Below are 12216 nucleotides of genomic sequence, written 5' to 3' on the forward strand. Positions count from 1 at the left end.
TAATTAGTCTTTTACCTTTAAACAATTTTTTTTTCTGAATAAACAATTACAGTACAGTAGTAATACAGAACAAAGTGAAACATAATTCCAGACATCAAACACTTTTTATCTACAATGAGATATGATTACATCTACTTGCAAGTTTTATACATCCATATTCAAATATAATTACAAGACAAGTGTGAAAGAGAGAGAGATGAAACAGTACCAGACCTGGGACGAAAGAGTCTTTTCCTCCTCTCACTTATCTTTGTAGCAAAAGTGCTGCTCCAACTAAACCAAACCACAGTGTCAAAGAAAGCCAAAAGACTTTGTTCTTCTCCATCCCGACAGGTGGTCGCCAAACCAAGAGCTTTCCTAGAAAGTCTTCACTCGACTCGACCTGATTCGTAGTCGATTCATTCATCCTCCTGTCCCTGTCCCTCTCCTTGTCACTCCATGTCACTGCATAGCTGTGTGCAACATAAACATCAAAGACCATTTAAAAAAAAAGGGAAGTCGATATGCATGAGCCCAACAGGAGACATAACGTAAAATGAATACCTGTCGTAGCTTGAACCGATCATGGGTATGGTAACCATTTCCTCCTGAGAGATCTTGAGCTTAGGAGCTTGCAAGATATACCTAAGCTCAGAGGCTTGACGACGGATACCAGGACTAGGGTGTCTCTTCTCTAGTTGCTGATAAAGATCAATGCAATCAGCGTGGCGATTATTGGCCTCATATGCCATAGCTAACCAAATTTGAATCTGGCATTTCAACAGATCATTAGCATACCAATTCTTATTCAATAAACGGTAAAAGAAGTACCTAATGGTGTTTTTTTACAAACCAACCTCACCACCAAAGAGCGTTGGCCTTGGGATAATAGTAAGAGCTCCTTCAAGAAACTCAATCGCTCGTCCATACATGCCTTTACCATAAGCCTTTTGTCCCAACTCAAACATCAATTCTGCAGTTGCTCTCCTCTCTGCTTGCTCCTGAGCTACCTGCTCTCACCAATCTCTTCAATCACCACATCTCTACTCTTCAAAATTGCATTTTTTTTAACTAAACTAATCTTAAAAGCTTCATGAGCAAGTAACATAACATAACCCTAGAAAGAACGCACCTTTTCGAGCTCTCGTTTAACCCTCATCCTCTTCTTCTCTTCTGAATCATCATCATCACCTTCTTCATCAATCTTATACTGCAACTCCTCTGCTTTCCTCTCAAGCTCCTTCATGTCCTGCAGCTCCTTAGCTCTCCTCTTCATCTCCTTCTCAACATCGTACGCTTCTTCATCTTCTTCGTCATCACTCTCCTTCCCCTCACCCTCGTCGCTGGATCCGGCCTCGTCGTAATCCACGGCGTTAGCCCTTGATTTCGCCTTTCCGCGAGTCAGAAACCGGCGACTCCGAGCCTCTGCGTCCGATTCAAGAGGCTTGTTTGACGAGAGAGACGCGTAATGAGAAGAAACGTAACCGTGCGAGTCTCTCTTCGGTAGATTCAGGACAACGTCGACAACCGCCAAGCGAATTCTCCGATCAGTGACCACCGTACGGTGAGAGTTGACGTCGAGTAACAGCGCCACGTTTCCGATAACCGCCGCCATGGAAACGCAAAGTGGAAACGAGGAAGAAACAGAACCAAGAGAAGCAAAGAGATAGCTTTGGTCGGGAGATATCTCTAATTCGTGGTGAGTGTTTAGTGATGTGACTACTGTGCCCTCGGATTTCTAATTTGAGATCGCTGAAGGGGACTATGCGTGTGAGGGTGGTTTCGTCATTAGAGTAGCAAGTCATGTCGATTTTCTAACGGGACGCGTGTACGCAAAGTAAGAGATGCGCGCGTCTCACGAAACCAACATGACATATGAGACTTGACGTTTCTCCGATCAACTAACAAACACCAAGACGTCCAAGACGTTTTCAATGAGAATTAAACGACATCCACTCTAAATCGATTTTATCAGGACGACGAGACGAATGGGTTTAGTTAACATGGAAGGAGTTTTTTATTTAGAAAATTTAGTATGGTTTGCGGAGGCAGAAAATAATTTTGTCGGGGGCATATATATTAAAGTAAAATATGATATAAAAAAATCTCTTAAATCAAAATATTCTTACAAATATTATTCAACGAACTTACAAACATACTCTACGTTCAGCCATGGTTTGAAACATTTTCACCACTGTTTCATTTGTAACCGATGCAAACAAATCTTTTTCAATATAGCAAACAAGACAGTCACTTAAAAACTGATCTCCAATCCGGTTGCACGAAGCCGTCTTCACAAACTTCATTGCAGAAAAACATCTCTCGATAGTTGCCGTAGCAACTGGTAAAGTTAGTGCTAACTTCAAAAGTCTGTAAACTAGAGGATGTGCAAGATGTTTCTGTGTTTCAACCATCAAACGAGAAAGATCTCCAAGACTCTTTAAGTTATTAAATCGGCCATCCTCTCTTATATTATCAATGTAGATGTCAAGTTGCTGCTCAAGAGAAGAACGCTCAAAAAAACTAAAATCGTCTGGATAGAACTCAACCAATTTTATCAGGTTCTCTTTGTCAAACAACTTGAACGATTTTGTAGGACTTAAGGAAGCCATACAAATAAGAAGTTGGGTGTTTACCTCAGTAAAACGATCATTGAACTCTTGCAGCTGCAGATCCAGAACAACATTGAAGCAACTGATCTTATAATGATGCAAATTGGTTATGTTGCTTTTCTTTCGTCGCCTCCCAGAACCAACAAAACCATCTTCCATCATGATCATTTCAATATCATATTTCTTACAGAACAAAGAAACTTTAACCATCAGAGAATCTCATCCATCATCTCTAAGCTTCTGCAGTTCTCGCTTAGTTGATTCGACCAATGAAACAGCATTCAGAATGTCTTGACTTTTTTGTTGCAAAGCCATGGATAAATTTTCCGTTAGTCCCAAAATAAGCAGCATCAGTTGCATATAGAAGACAAAATCAAAAGTACACAAGTACTTAATAAGACCATATGCTTGTCGTTTCTTTGAGTCATCAAGGCCTTCATTCTGGATATATTCAAGCACCTCAATAACAATTGAAAACAACTCGACCAGACGCACTAATGTCTTATGATGAGAACCCCAACGAGTATTTGATGGCCTTGGAAGAGAACGCTTTTGATTCTTCCCTTTTCCAGTGCTAATTTCACCACTGCTAATACCTTTTTCGATCTCCTTACGGTATTTTTCTTTAAGTTCATCTTGTCGTTTGCAGGAAGCCCCAACTACATTCAACAATGTAGAAATCATATCAAAAAACTCACCAACTTCAAAATGTTTCTTCGCGACTGCCACTACTACCAATTGAAGCTGATGAGCAAAGCAATGAACATAGACTGTTTTTGATTCATCAAAGAATCACACATCTTAACTGCAATATTGTGAAAGCTATTTAGACCACCCACATGAGTAGCAAATCTCTCAGATTTATTCCAGCTAGAAAAACCTTCTGTCACGAACGTATCATTCCCACCTTGCTTATGTATGTCATCTCGAAACAAGTAACAACACAAACAATAAGCTCTATCTGTCGATACGCTGTACTCAAGCCAAGTACCATACTGATCAAACCAAGTAGGACAAAACCGTCTCAAAGAATTTGAGATCATCTTTTTCGGAAAATTATGACCATACGGTTTACAAGGACCTCTAGCTAGATACTTGCGCCTTATCTCGTCTCTTTGATTTGAATCATATGCATTGATTTTTTTCCTTTTAGCAGGATCCCATGGTAAATCATCCAAATTTTCTTTAGGTGCTGGTGTGAAGGATCTTTTAAGAAACTTTTCCATTGATCTATGTGACAAACAAAAGTATTAGTTTATATCAAATTTAGAATAACAGAAAAACAAATATTTTTAAAATTGACTAGATTCATGACTCACCAAGAGAATTATATAAGTGAATGTGAATCTCGTTTGCTTGACGAAAAAAGTGAATTTGGAAGACGAAGAAGTTCCAAACGTGAAAAAGACAATGTGAAACACAGATTTTAATTTTAGGTTTTATTCATTAGTGGGCTTTGCAGTATAATTCCATTAAAATACTAATTGGGCTTAAATACATTATCATTCTTTTATATGTAAATGGGTTTAAATAAATGTATGGGGGCAAAAAAAATTATTAATGGGGTCATCATATACATTGGGCTTTAGGTTACACTAATTTTCTTAATTTTGCTGGGTTCATTGACCGCATGTTGGTGGGTGTAGCTCCGCCACTGTTCTTATTTCACCTACCATAAAATATGTAGTAAATACACTTTCAATGTGTTTAGAATATTTAAATGATTGAAAAAGCATCGCTCTCATATGATTCTAAAGAGGCAAAGTCACAACCAGTTAGTGAAAGTTTCACAACCATCTCTCACTTTTCGTCGGCTTCGTCTATCGGATTTTTTGTTCTTTTTAATTCCTACTTCTCATATTTAAAGCCCATATTTTCTTATTTTACTTATTTTGGTGAAGGGTGTTGAAATTAGTAAAGGGTATAAGTGATTTAATTTTTTGTAGGAGGGCATTTGAGCCGATGACTCTATTTGTTTTATACATGTCCAAGATGTGGTTTTTGGTATTAATCTCGAGATTTGGTTTAATGCTTATACGTTGTCTTCATCCACCAATATGCGGTTTATGCTCTCAGCCTTTTATCAGGCCACTGTACTTTTGGCTTCTCCTCTGGTCCATCTTTGTGTTACTGGAAAGAAGAAGAGCCTCTGAATTAGGTATATGGGTTTGGTTCTTCCTTTGGTGAGTGGTGTTCTCCTACTGATTAACCATGGAACAATTTAGTCTTGTCGAGATATTTCTGGTGCATTTGTTGCATGGTTTCTTTCTTCATCTGGACAATTCTACCGGTGATCGCTTACTGATTACAGAGAATCGAACAGTGGCGGAGGGAGATGGAGAGGAAGGGTGGCAGCTGCCCACCATGAAATATTTATTTTTGTGCATTTTCTTTGATTATTCATATTTTTTATGGTTTACATGGTAAAATTTCTATGATTGCCCCCTATAAATTAAGTTCAAATCTTAGATTGCCCCCTGTAAAACTCAAGTCTGGCTCCGCCACTGGAATCGAAGATTCTTATTGTTTAATGTCCAATCTCTTTTTATTAGTTATGGTGTGTTAGCATGGATGTTTATCCCAGTGATCCACAACAAGCTCGTCATTTCGTGAAAAATCTGTTGATTTTTCATGAGATCAAAGTACACAATCCCAGTTCATAAATGGGATTGAGTATACATTTATAAGATATGTGTGGTACATTGATCGTGTATTTGGTATCCATGCACAACTTATTTAATGATAATTCAATGGTTCGGGGTTGGAGGTTTATTCTCTTTGTTGTATGGCGATATTTTGATATTCGTTTAATAGTTAAAAATTAGCGGTCTCCTATATATATGTCAGATGAATCAATAGACTGGATTCTAATCCCAGGAAAATTTATAGATCTGATTTGATATTTGACCAATGTTATATATAAAAAAAGGAAGTTGGAGTCTATAATGTGATATAAACTAGAAGATCACAAGAATTAAGAGTATTGTTCCTTTGTTGATTAGGATAACCTCTCAAGAATTTTTTTTTTGCGTATTTTTTATATTTTCTGTTTTCGTTTTATTGTCCTTTTTTAGTTTTAAACAATGAATAACTGGTGAACAAAAAAAACAACGAATGACTATTCTATTACTTAAAAGTGATAGTACATAAAACAACCAATAACAAAGCTCTCTATGAAAAGATCTTGCAGTAATTCAACTTAAAAGGTGTTTAATATATACAAACTAAACGCATATAAATCAAATTTTTTTTTTAAGAAAAATGTTAAGTTTCTAAAATCTAACCTTAAAAATACATACAATATTATAGCACATGTTATCAATCCATAAACAAAAAAATATCATGATTCACTACATTCATTCATCTACATTGAAAACAATTCAATTTTACTATATCTTAATTTATATCATTTAAAAATGGTTATAATTACATGATTTCAATTTTCCTGCAACAAAATAGTTTTTTTTTATAAAATTTATAAATTTCTTTAAAATATAATATTCGTAAAAATGAATTCTGATTTTTTGTTTGGTCATAAAACGGTTATAGTTTTACAAGAATTTTAGATTAATTTTTTATTTGGTTGAAGTTTGAGTATACTATTATATTTAAAATCAAGTTTTTGAGTTGTATGCGGCAAATTTACTTTGGGCATTTACTTTTATTTTATTCAAAAATACGTTTTAAAAGGAATATTATTATTTTCAAAATTACTGTATGATCTAAAAGGCAATATCCTTAATATAAATAAATATATAAATGAATTCCCTTTTATATATCAAAAAGGAAATTTAATACAAAAGATAATTTTTTAACATCTATATATATATAAAGAATAAAGAATAATGTAACCTTAAAACTCTGCGTTTGGGAGGAGTCGGCTACTAGACAGAAGAAACCAAAGAAAAAAATCAGAGTAAAAAGAAAACCCTAGAAATCGATAGAAACCAACTTGTTCTTCGCGATTTCATCAACACACTGCCAATGGAGAAGAAGGAGCTGAACAAATTGAACCATCTGTCTCTCGTCTCCAACATCTGCAACGAGTTGGAGACGCATCTAGGTCAAGCGCCGAAGGAGTTGGCCGAGTACATCATCCATCTCGGTCGCAACTCCGAGACCGCCGATGAACTCGACAAGAAGCTGAAGAAGGACGGCGCAGAGCTTCCTGACTACTTCGTCCGCTCGCTGCTAACCGTAATCCACGGGATCTACCCTCCGCGGCCCAAGTCCGACGATGTAGAGGAAGATGGAGGAGGGAAGGGGAGATTCAAAGGCTTGGCGATTGGGGATACTAAGGATAAGGTGAAGGAGCTCGAGAAGGAGATTGAGAGGGAGGCTCAGGAGAGGCAGAGAGAGGAGGATCGGAATAGAGGGAGGGATCGGAGAGATTCCGGTAGGGATAGGGATCGGGATCGGGGTAGAGATAGGAATCGTGGAGATGAAGATGGTGGAGATAGAAGAGGTGGTAGGCATGATAGAGAAAGAGCCCGTGGAGATGATGGAAGAGGGGATAGGTATAGAGGAAGAGACCGTAGAGATGATGAAGGAGGCGATAGGCATAGGGGAGGAGGATCACGTGGTGATGATGAAGGAGGAGATGGAAGAAGTGATAGGCGTAGAGATCGTGGTGTGCAGGATGAGTACACTGGTGCGAACGAGCCTGAGTTGTATCAGGTTTACAAAGGTAGAGTGACTAGGGTGATGGACTCTGGCTGCTTTGTTCAGTTTGATAGGTTTAGAGGCAAAGAAGGTTTGGTACATGTTTCTCAGATGGCTACGAGAAGGGTTGATAGGGCAGAGAGTGTGGTGAAGCGGGATATGGAGGTGTATGTCAAAGTTGTATCTATTAAAGAGGGTGGTAAGTACAGTCTTTCCATGAAGGATGTTGATCAGAACACTGGGAGAGACTTGATCCCGTTGAAGAAGCCTTCAGATGATGATGATTTAGGGAGGAGTAATCCATCGTATAGAACAAAGGATGGGCACGTCACCAAGACTGGGATTTCAGGGATCCGGATTGTTGAGGAGAGTAATGTCGCGCCTTCACGTAGGCCACTGAAGAAGATGAGCTCCCCTGAGAGATGGGAAGCGAAGCAGCTCATTGCTGCTGGTGCCTTGAAAGCATCTGAGTTTCCAGATTATGATGAGGATGGAGATGGGATGCTTTATCAAGAGGAAGGTGCTGAAGAAGAGCTTGAGATTGAGATGAATGAAGAAGAACCTGCTTTCTTGCAAGGGCAAACCAGGTACTCTGTTGACATGTCTCCTGTTAAGATTTTCAAAAACCCGGAAGGTTCCTTGAGCCGTGCTGCTGCACTTCAGTCTGCGCTCACCAAGGAGAGGAGAGAAATGAGGGAACAGCAGCAAAGAACAATGCTTGACTCCATCCCTAAGGATCTGAATCGTCCTTGGGAAGACCCTATGCCTGAAACTGGTGAAAGACATCTTGCACAGGAGCTGAGAGGTGTCGGTTTATCTGCTTATGACATGCCTGAGTGGAAGAAGGATGCTTTCGGGAAAACTCCAACTTTTGGACAAAGATCAAAGCTTTCTATCCAGGAGCAAAGAGAGAGTCTTCCTATATACAAGCTGAAAAAGGAGCTGATACAAGCTGTGCATGACAATCAAGTGTTGGTGGTTATTGGTGAGACTGGGTCAGGGAAGACAACACAGGTTACTCAGTATCTTGCAGAAGCAGGTTACACAACGAAAGGAAAGATTGGGTGTACTCAGCCTCGTAGGGTCGCTGCAATGTCTGTTGCAAAGAGAGTAGCTGAGGAGTTTGGTTGTCGTTTGGGAGAGGAAGTAGGATATGCAATTCGGTTTGAAGATTGCACTGGACCAGATACGGTAATCAAGTACATGACTGATGGTATGCTTCTTAGGGAGATTCTGATTGATGAAAACCTCGCCCAGTACTCTGTTATTATGCTTGATGAAGCTCATGAGCGGACAATTCACACTGATGTGTTGTTTGGTCTTCTAAAGAAGCTGTTGAAACGCAGGCTTGACCTTCGTCTGATAGTCACATCGGCCACATTGGATGCAGAGAAATTTTCTGGGTATTTCTTCAACTGCAACATCTTTACAATTCCCGGAAGAACATTCCCTGTAGAGATTCTGTATACCAAACAGCCAGAAAGCGATTACTTGGATGCAGCTCTGATCACAGTTCTTCAGATTCACTTGACTGAGCCAGAGGGTGACATTCTTCTCTTTTTGACGGGACAGGAAGAAATTGATTCTGCATGTCAGTCTCTGTACGAGAGAATGAAAAATCTTGGTAAAAACGTTCCTGAACTCATCATACTTCCTGTTTACAGTGCCCTTCCTAGTGAAATGCAGTCCAGAATATTTGATCCTCCCCCTCCTGGTACCCGGAAAGTTGTTGTAGCTACAAATATTGCAGAAGCTTCTTTGACAATAGATGGAATTTATTATGTTGTTGATCCTGGGTTTGCAAAGCAGAATGTGTATAATCCAAAGCAAGGACTGGAATCGCTTGTCATTACTCCAATCTCACAGGCATCAGCGAAGCAGAGAGCTGGACGTGCTGGTCGTACTGGTCCGGGGAAATGTTACCGTCTCTACACAGAGAGCGCTTACCGCAATGAGATGCCTCCTACATCAATCCCTGAAATCCAGAGAATTAATCTTGGAATGACAACCCTGACCATGAAAGCAATGGGTATCAATGACCTGTTGTCGTTTGACTTCATGGATCCACCCCAACCGCAAGCATTGATCTCTGCTATGGAACAGTTGTACAGTTTGGGAGCTTTGGATGAGGAAGGACTGTTGACAAAGCTCGGTAGAAAAATGGCTGAGTTTCCTCTTGAGCCACCGCTCTCTAAGATGTTGCTAGCGAGTGTGGATCTTGGGTGCAGCGATGAGATTTTAACAATGATTGCTATGATCCAGACGGGCAACATATTTTATAGACCTAGAGAGAAGCAAGCTCAAGCAGACCAGAAGAGGGCTAAGTTTTTCCAACCCGAAGGTGACCACTTGACTTTGCTTGCTGTATATGAAGCTTGGAAGGCTAAGAACTTCTCAGGTCCATGGTGTTTTGAGAACTTCATACAGTCGAGGTCACTACGACGTGCACAAGACGTGAGGAAACAGCTTCTCAGCATTATGGACAAGTAAGTAACTAAACTAGCATTAATCGTAATTTTGTTAGTGTGTGACAAGTCGAGCCTCTTACTGTTGTCTGATTTTTACAGAGTAACTAAACTAAACTAGCACTGACCTTAAGTTTGTAGATTTGTGACTAGTCGAGTTTTTAAAGTCTGGTTTTGATTTAAGTAACCATCCCAAACTAGTGTGTTAGCGTGTGACAAAGTCTAGAATCTTAACGTGTGATTTTGTTTTAAGTAACTAAACTAGCATTGACGTTGAGTTTGTTAGCGTGTGACAAGTCCAGTCTCTTAACGTGTGACTTTTGATGTTTACAGATATAAACTAGACGTGGTAAGTGCGGGGAAGAATTTCACGAAGATAAGGAAAGCGATCACAGCAGGATTCTTCTTCCATGGAGCAAGAAAAGATCCGCAGGAAGGTTACAGGACGCTGGTGGAGAATCAACCGGTGTACATTCACCCGAGCAGTGCATTGTTCCAGAGACAACCAGATTGGGTGATATACCATGACCTTGTGATGACGACCAAAGAGTACATGAGAGAAGTGACCGTGATTGACCCCAAGTGGCTTGTGGAGCTAGCTCCAAGGTTTTTCAAAGTGGCTGATCCAACCCATATGAGCAAGCGTAAGCGCCAGGAACGCATAGAGCCTCTGTATGATCGTTATCACGAGCCTAACTCATGGCGTCTCAGCAAAAGACGTGCTTGAGAGAGACTTCAAGTTTCATTCTTCTTTGGTTTATTACGCAAACAAAATGTACTCTTTGTTCTTTCCACCCTTTTCATGTATTCAAAGCTAAAAACTAACAGTAATGATGGATGAGTAAGAGATTGCAGCTGGCATCTTCATGTTTTTCTTTTGACATGTATGTGATTTTGCAAGACAATTCATATTTGTCACACGAGAGCTAGAAATAGAATATTATATGCTTGTTCAGAATGTCTGCTCAGGTATTTCATGTAGTGATTTGCGGCTATGTGAATTTTGGTTTCTTTCTTAGTATCTTCGATCTGTAATTCCCATTCAGTGATAAATCTGATGATTGAAGTTTTTATTTTACGTTCTCATGACTTGAAACGAGTTTAAGACTATTCTGCTGGGATTGGATGACTCCTGTTTCTTGTTTATTAGTGTTGGTGAAGACACTCCATAATAATTTTTTTTGTTTCAGAATCCTGATTCTCTCCATTATCAGTATGTATTGTACCATGACTTTTTATCACTGATGGTATTAATGAATGAGTCTGTTTTGCTTCTCAAAATCATAACAATTTTCACATTAAAACTCAGGTCAAAGGATGTTTCGCTTTGCAAGTGTTAGACTCGACAATGGTCAAGTCTTTCTTTGTTTTTATACAACATACAATATAGATGCTTATTTCTGGTTAGAAGTTTCATGCGAGGTTTTCATATCTCTATGATCAATTATTAGATATGTCAAACCATCCCCTGGCCGGGCTGGCCCTGGACCATGCAGCTTTCCATAACTGGGAGTTAATCTCATCTATCACTCTTTCGTGTGCAATCTCTGTATTGCAGTTTTCAGAGTTTAGGATTTTAAGATATTAAAACTATCAATGCGATGTCACTTTAAGTTAACGCAGAACCATTTGTTAAAACGAATGTGATTTTCATCTATTTTTTTTTAATTTTTTTTTTGACTAAAGGCTTTCAAGATTTTCATCTATTTTACTTTTTGATAAACAAAAAAATTGTAATTCAAGTTGTTGTTTTTTTTTCTTAGCAACAAGTTGTAGTGTTATCAATTATGTGTTTGTTTTGTTCGTATAGTAGTGTGAAGGCAAGGCATGTTTAATAGGTTAACTTAATAATCTAATTACTTTTAGTAAAAAGAATTTGAGAAAAAAATATGCAAAAAGCAATTCAAAAACAGAAAACAGACGTGGTCCAGGATGACAGACGCACGAGATGTTGCATATAGTCTTTGGATGAGTACAAGAATATTAATTAAACTAATTGTTCTCAATATTTTAGAACAAGAATATTAATCTATTTGATGTTTCAGAACTTTTTTTGTAAATTAATTGTTCTCAATATTTTAGATAAAAAATTAATACTGTTTGACACTTATAACTAATTACTACATATTACTATATTAGGCTGACAAAAACATAATACTATATTATTAATTAAACTAATTTTATTTAATGATAACTTTATATAACCAAGATAAATTTATAAAAATTGGCATTTTTAATCTTTGTCCATTCACTTTAAATATCAAATAAAATGAAACAGAAAAATAGTATTACTCAATTAATTAATAGAAAGAGGATGAAACTTACGCATATAAAAATACAAAAGGAGTAATCATGTAGAATTGGTCATCGCCGGTTCGTGATTTTAAAATGCGAAGTGACACTTACATAGGAACCATTTATTTTGGACCAATGCTGTTAATATAATAGTCCCACTAGGTGATAACCCGCGCCCTGCGCGGAGTGAATAGATTTTTAGA

At 38.3% G+C, this 12216-nt stretch overlaps 2 protein-coding genes and 1 pseudogene across 2 annotated transcripts; 1 reads left to right on the forward strand and 2 right to left on the reverse strand.

Moving 5' to 3' along the window:
- Positions 1-9: 9 nt before the first annotated feature.
- On the reverse strand, positions 10-1682 carry LOC108848720 (uncharacterized). The gene is made up of 4 exons (XM_018622151.1): positions 1112-1682; positions 837-989; positions 544-749; positions 10-452 (listed from the first exon to the last, which is right to left on the reverse strand). The coding sequence occupies exons 1-4, from the start codon at positions 1592-1594 to the stop codon at positions 245-247; spliced, it is 1050 nt and encodes a 349-aa protein (XP_018477653.1). The 5' UTR covers positions 1595-1682; the 3' UTR covers positions 10-244.
- A 444-nt stretch (positions 1683-2126) lies between these two features.
- On the reverse strand, positions 2127-3817 carry LOC108850341 (uncharacterized; annotated as a pseudogene).
- Positions 3818-6451: 2634 nt separating this feature from the next.
- Positions 6452-10631, forward strand: LOC108854300 (probable pre-mRNA-splicing factor ATP-dependent RNA helicase DEAH5). The gene is made up of 2 exons (XM_018627824.2): positions 6452-9739; positions 10052-10631. Exons 1-2 carry the CDS (start codon positions 6576-6578, stop codon positions 10443-10445), a joined length of 3558 nt encoding a protein of 1185 aa, XP_018483326.1. The 5' UTR covers positions 6452-6575; the 3' UTR covers positions 10446-10631.
- Positions 10632-12216: the final 1585 nt, after the last annotated feature.

Source organism: Raphanus sativus, chromosome 4 (genome assembly GCF_000801105.2).
Source record: "Raphanus sativus cultivar WK10039 chromosome 4, ASM80110v3, whole genome shotgun sequence".
Taxonomy (NCBI): Eukaryota; Viridiplantae; Streptophyta; class Magnoliopsida; order Brassicales; family Brassicaceae; genus Raphanus; species Raphanus sativus.

Coding starts and splice junctions, on each gene's coding strand:
- LOC108848720 (XM_018622151.1), bottom strand. CDS start 1,594: ATGGCGGCGGTTATCGGAAACGTGGCGCTGTTACTCGACGTCAACTCT. Junction 750..836: donor CAACGCTCTTTGGTGGTGAG/GTTGGTTTGTAA, acceptor TTGAAATGCCAG/ATTCAAATTTGGTTAGCTAT. Junction 453..543: donor ATCGGTTCAAGCTACGACAG/GTATTCATTTTA, acceptor TGTTGCACACAG/CTATGCAGTGACATGGAGTG.
- LOC108854300 (XM_018627824.2), top strand. CDS start 6,576: ATGGAGAAGAAGGAGCTGAACAAATTGAACCATCTGTCTCTCGTCTCC. Junction 9,740..10,051: donor CTTCTCAGCATTATGGACAA/GTAAGTAACTAA, acceptor TGATGTTTACAG/ATATAAACTAGACGTGGTAA.